General features: G+C 33.9%; 1 protein-coding gene across 1 annotated transcript; it reads left to right on the top strand.

The window, feature by feature from the left end:
• The first annotated feature begins 13,785 nt into the window (after nt 1-13,785).
• LOC149253846 (3'-N-debenzoyl-2'-deoxytaxol N-benzoyltransferase-like) lies at nt 13,786-14,448 on the top strand. Its single transcript, XM_089454603.1, has 2 exons — nt 13,786-13,916; nt 13,974-14,448. The coding sequence occupies exons 1-2, from the start codon at nt 13,786-13,788 to the stop codon at nt 14,446-14,448; spliced, it is 606 nt and encodes a 201-aa protein (XP_089310729.1).
• Nucleotides 14,449-14,978: the final 530 nt, after the last annotated feature.

Below are 14,978 nucleotides of genomic sequence, written 5' to 3'. Positions count from 1 at the left end.
ATATATAGTGTATTAGTTCTTTTGGAAAAGGATATAGAATTGCATATACAAAGTAATCACTGATAAGCATGTTTCTTTTGATAAAGTTTAAGTAATTCCATGCATGAAGACCTTAAATAATTTTTTTGTTTCCTTTAAAAGAATATGGACAAATGTAGTGGTTTTCCTTTGGGAAATGAATGTGTGCCTATGCGAGGGGAAAATAGTTAGTGTGATATTTATCTTGGAAATATTTCCCCTCTTCTTATGTGAAATGAGGATAATAAACATGGAGGTTCTGTAATTGTGTTTTGTCGGTAGAATTAGATTTTAGCTATTTCCCTTCTTTTGATACACGTGAAATAAGAAAAAGTTGGCATGACTTGATTATCGTTCTGTAGTTTACCTTACACATGTGAGTTATGGATTGATAGACATGTGTCATAGCCAGACATATGTCAAAATAAATAAATAGGTTTTAGTAGTTATGTATCTTTAATTAGCACATGTGTGGTGTTTTTAAAAGAGGAAGGCATGTCCCAATAGTTTGTTGCAGTTTATTCACGCACATGAAAAGATGTTTCAAACATCACTAGTAAAGATTAATTATTGGTTAATGATTTATCTAATCATGGTATCAAAGTTTGCTTATGGTAGAAATGGTAGGGAAGGATTATGACTTATGCAAAGGATAAATTATGTTTAAAATTATGGCAGACAATGAATTAATGCTCCTTGGAGATTGAAAGAATGTCAACTACAAGGAAGAACCAAGCCACAAATACATAATTTTCTAGGATTTGTGTCTAAATTATATCATGGTTAATGTAATAGCTTCTAGCTAGTTATGGTGTATTTAAATGATATTTCTTTGTAATATTTTATGAAAACGATCAAGGGATGAACTCCATTACAACCATCAAGTGATGGCTGAACACCCTCACAAGTGTAAATAATATAAATAAAGTATATGCTGTTATTCACCCTGTGGGTTTTATGTGGTATATCGGTGTTCAATGATGTGTTTTCCTAATGTTCCATTATAATGATGTTTATTCCTTGCATGACGTGGAATTTACATTATCAAGTATGTGATTAACTAACCATGAAAAGATGCACGGTTGGATTAGGAAGCTTACGATATGACATTGCAGCAATATGGTTGTTATGTTATGTGACTTTCTATTCGATTCCTAAAGTTTACTTTATGAAATGATGAGGGTTTAACCTAATGCTAGTGAAGGAATATGGGATAAGTAATTTGGAAAGTTACATACTGGTAAATTCTGCGAACAAAATCTAATATTATGTGTTTTCATGGGAGGTTTACCAGGAGATGTTACTTCTACCAAATAATAAAAAGATAAATTCACATTTTTAAATAAAACCTTAATTTAACATGTATAAAATTGACTTAACTGTTAATTCAAGGAATTTATTAATAAAATAAAAAAAATAAACTATGAAAGCCAAGTTATTGAAAAATATTCAACTTTTTCTATAACTTTGATAAACATTTCTAAAAGAGACCAAGGAATATTGTCATAAGGTGTTCATTTATATTAACTTGCTACATTGATCTATAGATAATGATAGCATCACTAAGCTAATGGATATGCCTCGACAAAATGATTAAGACATTAACATATCAAAATCTTATTCACATTTGTAGTACAAATTATTGTCCTTTTGGTAGTATCGCATGTCTTAAAGAATTTCGAAATCCAAACATAGTTTTTGAACATTTATATTCTATTGAGGCATGAAATTGAGATTTTTTCTCTATATTGTACTAATATTCCTTAACATTGACTATCACATTGTAGAGTTTCCAACACAAGTTTTATGATGAATGTTATACTCTTCAAGGAATCAAAGGAACACTACTTGAAAACATGATTCTTCAAAACCCCAGTTATTTTCGACAAAACTATTACTATTATGGAGGTATAAATACCACTATAAGTTAGCATGACTATTTATTTCTACATGAAAACTATCCACCCAAAAGATAAAGGAAAATTTCATATTTTAACAAGAAAATGATGCAACCACAAACAATTTTGTAACTAGATTTCTAGTATATCTTTAAGGCCCTCTTTATGTTTCAAAACCAAATTTGAAATGCCACTAAGAAAAACAAACTTGTAGCTCTTTTATTCTCAAAAATTGACAATCATGCATGTAGAAAATTAAGAGTGCGGCCTTAAAATTATTCATTGTACAGTATCCATGGATATTTTTACAACAATGTCACCATATCAAATACCTAAGGAGAAAAAAAAGATGAATGAATGAAGGGCTAGTAATCATTATGTTTTATTTAATTATCTCTTAATCCCATAAATAAGTATAAAACATAACTATTGAAATAAGTTATAAATATTACCTACATTCAAAGGAATATTAGCCAATAAATAAATAAATAAAAGTCCATATTTTTATCCTAACCTTTAAACTATCATGGATTTTCAGCTAGAATAGTTCATCACAATGAATCTTGTAATATTATAAGATCATAGATTATCTGGATCAATTTTCCTTAGGTTCAAGATTAATTAATTACTAACTTTATTCAAATTTATGATATAATTGAAATAAGATATGGAAAGAATATGACATGAAAACACCATCCACACAATTGAGCACCAGATTCATCATACAAAACCAATGACAAGGGGAAGCCTACCCTCTTCTTTGTATGCTTCAACTATCAAAATGCACATATAGAGGAATGGGAACTCTTATTTAATTACCTTTTGACATTATGGCATAAATGACTACTACAAGATACTACTCCTGCCGTACTGTGCTTTTAAAATACCACATTCAAATATTTTTCTCAACTATGAAATGGGTATAATGAGAAAGAATGGAACCTATTTTCCTCATAATAACTTGGTATTTAACATAACCCAATAGTCATCTAGGGTTATGAATTTAACTTCTTCAACCCTTAATTGTGAAAAGGTTTTAGATCTTTTAGAATATTCTTGATATTCCAGATGTTGCTAAACCCACATTTGTGAGTAATGTGGGATAATGTGACAGCCACTCATACCATGGTGTTCAATAACGTAGGTAGACTTATCGGGGGCATAACTTTCACATATGAGTTTTGATTGAGGCATTTTTCATACCTTGCAATTTAAAATATTTGCTTATAATGATTTTATAGATATTTTTGTAGAGAAACTAAGAGACTTAGAACAAGTTGTTATTCTAGCCAAGATCTAACTACCACTACAAATTATGACGATGTTTGGAGGAATACTAGCTGCAAAAGAAAAATACAAGTCCATATAAGTTTTAAGTAGATAATGATGTAACTACATACACCTTTGTAACCTAAAATCTAATAGAGCTTATAGATTACATTTTTTCTATACATAGAGGTGAAGTACCACCAAATGGAACAACTTGGAAGCTCTTTGATTAAATACTAAAGTTAAGCCACACATGCATAAGATAATAGTGAAACATCGGAAGTAATAGGCAGACAACATGCACAAATACATTCACATTAGTGTTATCATATTTGGGACTAAAAAAAAGACATATATGATTGAGTGCAAGGACACTACACTATGGGGCACATAACTTCATAACTGAAAAATATAATAGTGAAACGTCACAAGTAATAGCTAGACAACATTCACAAATACATTCACATTAGTGTTATCATATTTGGGACTTAAAAACAGACATATATGATTGAGTGCAAGGACACTACACTATGGGGCACATAACTTCATCAAGGAAAAAAAATGTTGTCAAATGAAAGAAGAGCTATAAGAAAATATTCCAAAATAGTTAGTAGCAAACTACAATCCTTATGAAAATCAAATTAAGAAGCTAAATAATCACCATTTGCAATAGATAAACACTTCAAGGAGTGTATATTTACACTTATGTTGCATTATAGAAACATTTTTCATCAAAGGTTTTGTAGAGACCTCGATAGAGCGACTATGAGGATGATAGAATTTTGTAAAGTTCCAACAACCCCATGTTCAAATCTCCATGTGCCAATTTTTCTAATTGAAATTATGTTTGTATGGTGAAACCATGTTTTTAAGGGATGATCCATAATGAAAAAATTACTAGGCATAAGAATCATAAACCTAAAGAGAACACCTCTTGACACATTATACACTAAAAACTTTGCGCAAACAAAAAACATTCTCAAATAACTATTTTGAAGAAACCAAGAGTCATAGGATTTTCTAACATGAATGTGTATACGAATAAAGCCATCTCTAGAAGTAACCACACCCTTTCCCTCAAACTACCACTTCAAATAATGCATGGGAGGAAAAATATATAAACAAGAAAACCAAACTATGGAGTAGACCAATGAAAAGAGTCAATTGTTAAAGACATTGAGCAAAAAGAAACCATCATGCATGCAAATAACAACAGAGTTTGTGAAACCTCACCTACACCATCACTCCAAAGAAGCCATGTGTAAGAGGAATTCCCAACAAAAAATCAATCCAATAAAGTCACCTGCATTAATAATTGCACCACCACCCCCAAATCACTACTACAAAGATGGTACATGAAAAAAATATCATGAACTAGATAGATAAATTTCTATGTATGCAAACAAAAATGGAAAATGAAATGACAAAGGTGGTGAACAATAACACTCTTAATTAAACTCACCCTAAATGTAGTAATGACTTGTGTTCCTCTAACTAATACACCACCCACCAATCATCAAATCAAATCAACCTCTCCCTAATTTACTAGGCCCCAACCCCCAATGTACCATACCACCACCTAATCAAATTTACATATCAATAACACCCTAAGGGAGAAGAAATAAGTATATAAATGAAAAATACTATAAATTCATGTTTAGGCCAAACCTTAGAAAGACAATAATCAAAATTATGTAAATGAAAATTAATATCATTTCCTATATATGTTTTTTAAAAACAATTTTTAAAATTAAATTAAATTTTAAGAGAAAATTTAACTTTTATATAGTTTAATTGTTCTATATCTTTGTTTTTCTTTTAGAAATTATTAAGTAATTTTTTTATTATTTAAAGTAATTTTTTAACTATTTAAGTTACATTTTTTAAAGCCTAAATAAAATTAACACCATGAAAACCCATAAAATATTAAAATTGTATGTATTACTAGAACTTATATTTTCAACAATTTATTACAAAATTTTAAATAAGTTTCATTAAAAAAAATTTAAAATATTAATATAAAATACTTTAATTATGCTCATCTTGATAAATGTAACCCTTCATTAAAAAATAAAATAAAAATAAAGCTAAACAATTGATTAAAAACAATTTCATAAAAATTATCTAAAAATACTCAACACATTAATAAATAATAAAATACATGAAATACTAACTTTCAATCTAGACAAATTAACAGACATGTCTAACCTACCTTTATTTAAGAAGTAAAAATGCAGTTTCATGAAAATTATCTAAGAATACCCAAAACATTAATAAATAAAGAAATACACGAAAAACTAACTTTCAATATTGACAAGTTAACAGACATGTCTTACCTACCTTTATTTAAGAAATAAATGTGTATAGCTGATGCAGGAGCATCTGGACTTAGCCAGCAATGTGATAGTTTGTTCACATGTTGTGGTTCAAAGAGTTGAATTTGATGACCTGAGTGGTCAAAAAGTTAGTTTTAGTAGAGAGGGTTGGACCTCTCGAAGATGAGTTTTACTTCATTATTGTAATAGTTAGGAAATTACCTTATTTTAGACTAAGGCTAAGTTGTTAGCATAGGTGTCTAATAGAGCTTAAAGATAGAGATTTGATTGTTAGATCGATCAAAATATAGATCGAGTTGTTAGTGCAGTTAGAATAGAGTATGACTCATAAAAGGAAGAAAATGTAATAGAAAAAGATTAGCTAAGCTGAGATGATAGAGGTTTGAGTGAGAGGCGAGAGTTTGAGTGTTAGAAAGGGTTTGAGATTGAGACAGAGGTCAATATATTGTTGTAATTGAGCCAAGAGGGCAAGACTCTGTAACAGATATTATATTAATTAAATCGATTCAGCTTTTATTTGTAGTATTCCTGGTGTGGACTCTCATTTACTCTGTGTATTCATGTTCAGATAGTTAATTGGGTATTTCCTTTATTTTCAAGCCTTAAACGAAAATCTCAGTGCTTAACGTATTTTCTCATAAATCATGCTTATTTTGTGTTAAGGGTTAATTTTGTGATTAAACGCTAAAACCCTTGATTAAGAACTTTGTTAAGTATTGAGTTAATGCATGTGGTTATATCTGAAAGGCAGGTTTTAAACAGTAAAGGTGGTTATCGGGTGGACAAAGAGTTGTAAGTGGTATTTCGGGGGAGTCACCCGATTCCACTAACCAAGTGACACATAGCACTCGGTGGAGAGAGAAAATCGCCTTATCGGGCGAGTATTCTCTGTGCAAGTGGTTCACCCGATATCCTTGTGAACCGTTGGATCTAGTGTGCAGTTGATCGACGATGGAGGATCAACGGACTGTTTTGTTGATCGGGTTGAGTGTTGACCATCAGATCTGATAGTGAAGAGATCTATGGTGTGGATTGAAGCATTGTTTATAAAGCGAAAGTCAATGTGGGACCGAAGTTTTAAATAAAAAGTGGGGACCCTCCGTGTAAAGAAAGCCACGAATAGAATTTGCTAAGAGCACCAGATTGGTTCTAAGGTAACCAATATTCTATCTAAAGACATAACCTTGTTTTCACCAACTTGCTGCGTCATTTTTGGTATCAGAGCACAGAGATTAAGATTTATTGCAGTAAACATGCCACCAAGGAGAGGAGTTGGCATTGGTCGAGGAAGACCTAAAGAAAATGCAGTTCTGCTGGAAGAGATCTGGATTCTGTGTACGAGAATGGAAACAATTGAGACTTCTCAGAGAAGAACACCTGATGAAGGAGCTGACAGTGCTAAAGAAGAATCTTCTAAGGAAGAAGAAGAGGAGGAAAATGAAACTACTAGAGTTATCAAGATGTTGGCGAAAGTAGGAGGAAAACCAAAGGTGAAAATTCCTACATATGAAGGGAGTCTCAATGCAGAAGAGCTAATGGATTGGATCAGTTCATTGGACAAATATTTTGACTATGAAGAGGAAGATGACAACAAAAAGAAGGTGAAATTTGTAGTTATCAGATTGAAGGGTCATGCAGCTATTGGTGGGATTAATTACAAACATCCAGAATGAGAAAAGGAAAGTCCAAGATCAAGCAATGGGATAAAATGGTGAGTAAAATGAAAGCTAAATTTATGCCTAAAGATTATCAGTTAAATCTTTTCAAACAATGCATAATTTAATGCAAAAAGGAATGTCTGTTAAATAATATATAGAATATTTTTATAGATTGAGTATTAGAGCAGGACATGCATAGGATGACATGGAGAAGGTAGCCAAATATATCAATGGCTTAAGGTATGACATCCAGGGTGAGATCAGCTTGTTGAGTTTGAAGACTATTGAAGATGCCTATCAAGCAGGTTTGAAGGCAGAAGAGAAGATGTTGAGAAAAAAGATTCAGAGGAATAGAGGAAGAAGTTCAGTACGAGGTAGAGGAACTACCAGACCAAGGGGTTAGCAACATCAGCATGAAGTAGGAAGTTCAAGTAGTAGACCACCACAGAGGGGATATTTTAGTAGAGGAATATTTTCACCTAGAGGAAGAGGCCAAGGAAGAGACATTCGGTGTTACATATGTGGAGAATGGGGACATGGATCATGTGAATGTCCTCATAACAAAACAACAAGTCAGAGGAATGTGAATGTGGTTGAGGCAAAGGAAGAAAAACCTAAAGTTGCAGACAAGGAAGAATCACCTGAAGTAGGAGAATCCCTATTGTTGAAAAGGGCATTGCTTAAAGCTGAGAAAATTATTGGAGAACCAGCTTAGAGGAAGAGTTTATTCAGAACTACATGCAAATCTAAAGGTAAATGTTGTAAAGTAATAATTGACAGTGGAAGCACTGATAACCTTGTTTCTACAGAGATGGTGGACAAGCTAGATTGGTAAAGACATTACACTCTGCTCCTTGCAAAGTGTCATGGTTGCAAAAAGGACATCAGATCATTGTGACAGAACAATGCAAGGTAGAGATATAGATTGGTACTTATAAAGATGTGATATTGTGTGATGTAATGCCAATGGATGTATGCCATGTATTGTTGGGAAGACCTTGGCAGTTTGATCGGAGAGCTATTCATTATGGGAGGAGGAATACTTATACTCTAGAGAAGGATGGAAATAAACATACATTGCTGCCATTGAAGGATGAAGTTGACAAGGAAGCACCTGGAAATAGTGTTATCCTGATGAGTGGAAAGGTGTTGTTGCAAGAGGTTGAAAAAGGTGAAGAAATGTATTTTGCTGTCATAGGGAGACCTAAGGTAATTTTGACTTCCACAAACTTAGATGATTTACCTGAAGAAATCAAAACTTTGTTGAATGATCTTGTTGATATTACTATGGATGAGTTGCCAAATGCATAGACACCAATCAGGAGTATTAGTCATCATATTGATCTAATACCAGAAGCAATTTTTCCAAACAAAGTAGCATACAGACTAACTCCTCAAGGGAATGCAGAAGTTGGAAGACAAGTGCAGGAATTGATGGATAAGGGACTAATCAGAAAGAGTCTTAGTCCATGTGCTGTACCAACAGTACTCAATCCAAAGAAAGGAGGTGAATGGAGAATGTGTACAGATTCCAGAGCCATAAACAAGATCACTATTAGGTATAGATTTCATTTACCACACATGGATGATTTGATGGATTGTTTGAGTGGATCAAAGTATTTTACTAAAATAGATTTGAAGAGTGGATATCATCAAATAAGAATTAGAGAAGGAGATGAATGGAAGATTGCATTTAAAACAAATAGTGGGTTGTATGAGTGGTTAGTGATTCCTTTTGGACTCACTAATGCACCTAGCACATTCATGAGATTAATGAATGAAGTTTTGAAGGAATATGCAGGAAAATTTGTTATTGTTTATCTTGATGATATTCTAGTCTTTAGTAGAAGTAAAGAAGAACATCTACAGCATCTTTTGTTGGTTCTAAGAACTCTACAGAAAGAGAAACTACTGATAAATCTGAAGAAATGTAGTTTCATGAAGGAAGAATTAATTTACTTGAGATATGTAGTTTCTAAAGAAGGATTGAAAATGGATCTAGAGAAATTCCAAGCAATTTGGAACTGGCCTATTCCAAGGAATATATTTGAGTTAAGAAGCTTTCATGGTCTTGCAAGTTTTTATGGGAAATTTATCAGAGGTTTTAGTCAAATTTGTGCACCAATTCTTGAAACAATCAAGGAGACTAATCAACCATTCAAGTGGACAGAAGCAGCAGACAAGAATTTTAAGTTTCTAAAGGAGAAAATCACAGAGAAACTAGTTTTGGCTTTACCTGATTTTGAAAAGGTATTTCAAGTTGAAACAGATGCTAGTGGAGTTGCAATTGGAGCAGTTTTGAGTCAGGAACAGAGACCAATAGCATACTTTAGTGAGAAACTAAATGAAGTTAAGAAGAAGTATTCTTCTTATGATAAATAATTTTATGCTATTGTACAAGCCTTAAAGAAATGGAGACATTATTTGCTAGCAAAGGAGTTTATATTGTATTCTGAAAATCATGCATTGCAGTTCATAAATAACCAGCCAAAATTGAACCAAAAACATGCCAAGTGGGTAGAGTTTTTGCAGAGCTTTACTTTTGTGATAAAGCACACAAGTGGTAAGTTGAACAAAGTTGTTGATGCTTTAAGCAAGGTAAGTTTTATTGTGCAAGAATTCAAAGTTGGTGTTGTAGGATTTGAAGAAATGGTTGAAATGTATAAAGATGATGTAGATTTCAAAGATATCTATATAGTAGTTAAAAATCCAATAGTTCATAATAGAATTCAATGGTTAGATTATCTTATCCAAGGAGGTTTATTGTTTAAAGGTAACAAGTTGTGCATTCCCAAATGTTCTATGAGGGAAAACATAATAAAGGAGAAACATGGTGGAGGATTATCTGGTCACTTTGGAAAAGACAAAACCTTTGCACAGGTAAATGCTTTTTACTATTGGCCAAAGATGCAAATTGATGTTAAGATATTTGTTGAGAAGTGCAGGATATGTTAGCATGCTAAAGGGAGAAGCCAGAATATAGGATTGTACTAGCCATTGCCAATACCAAACCGACCATGGGATGCAGTTAGCATGGATTTTGTTTTGGGCTTACCTAAAACTCAAAGGGGGAATGATTCTATTTATGTTGTGGTAGATAGATTTTGTAATATGTCACATTTCATTGCACGTAAGAAAACTAGTGATGCAACACATATTGCTAATCTATTTTTTTCAGAAATTGTAAGATTACATGGATTTCCTGTAAGTATTGTGTTTGATAGAGATACAAAGTTTGTAGGGCATTTTTGGAGAAATCTTTGGAAGAAATTGAGAGCTAATGTTACTTTCGTTTCAGCATACTATCCTCAAATAGATGGACAAACTGAGGTAGTAAAAAGAAGCTTGGGGAACATATTGAGAAGTTTAGTGTATCAAAGTCCTAAACAATGGGATTTAGCACTAGCTCAGGCTAAGTTTGCTTATAATGACACTCCAAACCGAAGTACTAGAATGAGTCCATTTCAGATTGTTTTTGGGATGAATCCAAGAGGTGTGTATGAGCTCAGAGATTTGGGTAAACAGGAGATTAGAAGTGCAAAAGCTAAAGAGTTTGCAGAGAAAATGCAGAGACTACAAGAAGATGTCAAAGGCAGATTGCAAGAAAGCAGTGGAAAATACAAACAGAGAACAGATATGAAAAGAAGAGAGAAGGAATTCCAAGTGGGAGATTTAGTGATGGTGTATTTGAGAAAAGAAATATTTCCTGCTAAGACTTACAATAAACTGAAAATGAAAAAGATAGGACCATGTAGAATTATAAGAAAGTTTTCAAGTAATGCTTATGAAATTGAATTGCCAGAAGGGATTGGGATATCACCTATCTTCAATGTTGCAGATTTGTATCCATACAAAGAGACAGAGACAGAGCTATAGGAGGAGACTACAGAAGATGAAGTTCAAACTTTGAATTGGGAAGAACAAATGCCAAAGACAGTTAAGAAAGAGGTGGAAGTTATTTTGGAAAAAATAGTAACCAAAAGAACCAAAGGACAGGTTTATTTTCAATATCTAATCAATGGAAGAGACAGCTAGTGGAGGATGCTAGTTGGTTGACAATAGCAGAGTTGTCGAAGTATGGAGTAAACCCTGAAAGTCTGAGGGACAATTCTTTTCTTCCTCGGGAGTCTGATGCAGAAGCATCTGGACTTAGCCAGCAATGTGATTGTTTGTTCACATGTTGTGGTTAAAAGAGTTGAATTTCATGACCTGAGTGGTCAAAAAGTCAGTTTTAGTAGAGAGGGTTGGACCTCTCGAAGATGAGTTTTACTTCATTATTGTAATAGTTAGGAAATTACCTTATTTTAGACTAAGGCTAAGTTGTTAGCATAGGTGTGTAATAGAGCTTAAAGATAGAGATTTGATTGTTAGATTGATCAAAATAGAGATCGAGTTGTTAGTGTAGTTAGAATAGAGTATGACCCATAAAAGAAAGAAAATGTAATGGAAAAAGATTAGCCGAGCTAAAATGATAGAGTTTTGAGTGCAAGGCAAGAGTTTGAGTGTTAGAGAGGGTTTGAGATTGAGACAGAGACAGAGATCAATATATTGTTGTAATTGAGCCAAGAGGGGAAGACTCTGTAACAGATATTATATTAATGAAATCGATTCAGCGTGTATTTGTAGTATTCCTGGTGTGGACTCTCGTTTACTCTGTGTATTCACGTTCAAACAGTTAACTGGGTATTTCCTTTATTTTCATGCCTTAAACAAAAATCTCAGTGTTTAATGTATTTTCTCATAAATTGTGGTTATTTTGTCTTAAGGGTTAATTTTGTGATTAAACACTAAAACCCTTGATTAAGCGCTTTGTTAAGAATTGAGTTAATGCACATGGTTATATCCGAAAGGCGGGTTTTAAACAGTAAAGGTGGTTATCGGGTGGACAAAGAGCTGTAAGTGGTATTTCAGGGGAGTCACCCGATTCCACTAACCAAGTGACACGTAGCACTCGGTGGAGAGAGAAAATTGCCTTATCGGGCGGGTATTCTCCATGCAAGTGGTTCACCTAATATCCTTGTGAACCGTTGGATCTAGTGCACGGTTGATCGACAATGGAGGATCAATGAATTATTTTGTTGATCGGGTTGAGTGTTGACCGTTGGATCTGATAGTGAAGAGATCTACGGTGTGGATTGAAGCGTTGTTTAAAAAGCAAAAGTCAACGTGGGACCAAAGTGTTAAATAAAAAGTGGGGACCCCCTGTGTAAAGCTAGCCACGAATAAAATCTGCTCAGAGTACCAGATTGGTTCTAAGGTAACCCATATTCTATCTAAAGACATAACCTTGTTTTCATGCAGCATCAATAGCGTTAGAAAAATGAGAGCTCATATCTGAAGATATTGTCAAGGAATGTACATCGTTAGACAAATGGGAACTCATATCTTACCTAACCAAATATATTTTAGGCATAATTGACGATGCACTTGAATGTATTTTCAGGCATGTGACACGCAATTTGAAGATATATTTTAGTTATAATCAACGACGCAATTTAATGTATTTTTGGGCATGTGATACACAATTCGAATGTATATTTTAGGTATAATCGACAATGCACTTTAATGTATTTTCAGGCAGGCATGTGATACGCAATTCAAAGATTCCAACAATTTGGAATTTTGTTTGAGAGCATCATCATGCACTCTACTACCGAATCTTCCCACCCGGCACAACCTGTCTGCTACCAATGACAAACTTGTCATCTCCATATATTTAACTGGATGAGGGCCTTTTGAGAAGGGAAGTAAGTTAAGCTGAAGTGGCAGCTGGATATATTAATGGAGAATCGTGATATTTATTTCTCCCAAGTTCACCTGCCTGTAAAGGTAATAAGTTTGTCCTGGTACCACCTTCCTGACATTCTCCCAATACCGTCCTCTATCTTTCTAATCTGAACGACCATTTCCTTTTAAGGAGGAGATTTGATGTATTTCTTGTATATAGTAATGGCTCCAAGAATATTTACCCCACCACAAATCCAGCTAGGGTTATTCAGGATGCAATGTCACAACTTTTGTCTTACTATTACCCACTCACAGGCCGAGTAAGGAGAACACAAGACAGTCGTAAACTTTAGGTAGACTGCATGAGAGAGGGTGCTCTCTTCGTTGAAGCGAACACGGAGAGCACACTTCCAATCCTAGGAGAATTCGAGGAGCTGAAATCGTCATTCGGGTAACTACTCTTTCAATTTCCACTCACCGTAGAAGTCGAGGAAGTTCCCCCTCTCATTTTTTAGGTAAATTCCTTTTCATTTTTTAGGTAAATTCCTTTTCATGTACTCTTGGATTTCCCTTTCCAATTGCTAGAAATATCTCAATGAAATGACTAATCACAACAGGTACTTTTATCTTGAAAAAAAGGTCACGCACTTAAATTGCGGGGGCTTTGTGGTGGGTGTGAGTATCAACCATAGTCTGTGTGATGGATGAGGGGTAGTCCAGTTTCTCATGGGACTTGCAGATATTGCTAGAGGAGAGACGAAGCTTTCAATAGAAGTAGTGTGGCAGTGAGAAGATCTCAAACCGCAGCAACCCTATCTAGTCCATTTTCAGCATCACAAGCTCTGTGAAAGTGGATACTTTGTTAACCCTAACACTCCGATGTCCACTGTGAAATCCGAGGACCTGGTCTTCGCCTCATTTTATCTCACCTCGGATGCTTTGGAAAGGATAAAATGGCCCATCGTCGAGGAGCTGAAGGAGCACTGTACAACGTTTGATGTTTTGGCAGTGTTCGTGTGGCGAGCATGAACAAGGGTTCTTGGAATTCCTTTTCATCACGTTGTTAGGTTTATCTTCCTAGTCGACGTGAGGAGGTCGTTCGATCCCCCTCTTGCAGAGGGATACTATGGCAATGGTCAGTACGTGGCATGTACACGTAGCATTACAGTAGAAGAGGTTGTCAATGGATCCCTTTCACATGTTTTAAAGTTGATAAAGAAGGCAAAGTTAGTTGTAAATGAGGAGTACATGAGATCAGGCATCGCGTTCCTTGAAATGAAACGCTTAAGCCAAGAGATCACTTTAGCACCTCCGTGTGTTGACGATACATTTCTCACTGACTGGAGGTGGCTGGGATTTAACCAAGTGGACTTTGGATGGGGCGAGCCCCTCGTTGCTTGCCTAGGTAATTGGCTCAAAATTTTGTTTTGCCCAATTTCATGTCTGCCTACCCAGAAAACCAAGTGTGGAGTAATGATGGTCTTCTACATGCCACACACAGCATTGAAAACCCTTGAATCGGAATTACATGGTCTAATGTGAATCAGTGGTTACAGATCTCTAGTGGTAAATGCATCAGTTCACATGCTACAGGTATGATATCACTACACTGGTGTTTTGCGTTTTGTTTCAATCATGAAGAATAGTTTTATTATTAATCAATCATAGAAAGCAGGGCTTATCAGTTGTTTGTTGTTAAGAGGTAAAACGATCTCAAATAAGGAACCCCTCGTTTTAAGTCTACAATTGTGATTTTGATATTACTCGGTACTAACAAATAGTTTATATTTAATTTTGTTTTTATAAATTTTCATTCGAGATTTTCACATTATTTTTTGAATCTCGATATCGATATAAATAAAGATTGAGTTTTGATTTTGTTATGTGCAATTTATATATTATCTTAATTAATATATTTTTTATTTATATTAATATTAAAAAAATTAATAAATATAATTGTGTTACTAGGAATTTTAAATTTAAAAAAGATAGGAGTTTTACAATTTAGTAGGGAAAAAATGGATTGGATTTTTGAATATAAAATGTTATATATGTATATATACACTATGTTA

This window comes from Pinus tabuliformis, chromosome 7 (genome assembly GCF_031772625.1).
Source record: "Pinus tabuliformis cultivar Carrire ecotype Pingquan chromosome 7, CPIR1, whole genome shotgun sequence".
Lineage (NCBI taxonomy): Eukaryota > Viridiplantae > Streptophyta > Pinopsida > Pinales > Pinaceae > Pinus > Pinus tabuliformis.
The sequence above is the reverse complement of the archived record's forward strand: the minus strand, read 5'-3'. Positions and strand labels throughout refer to the sequence as shown.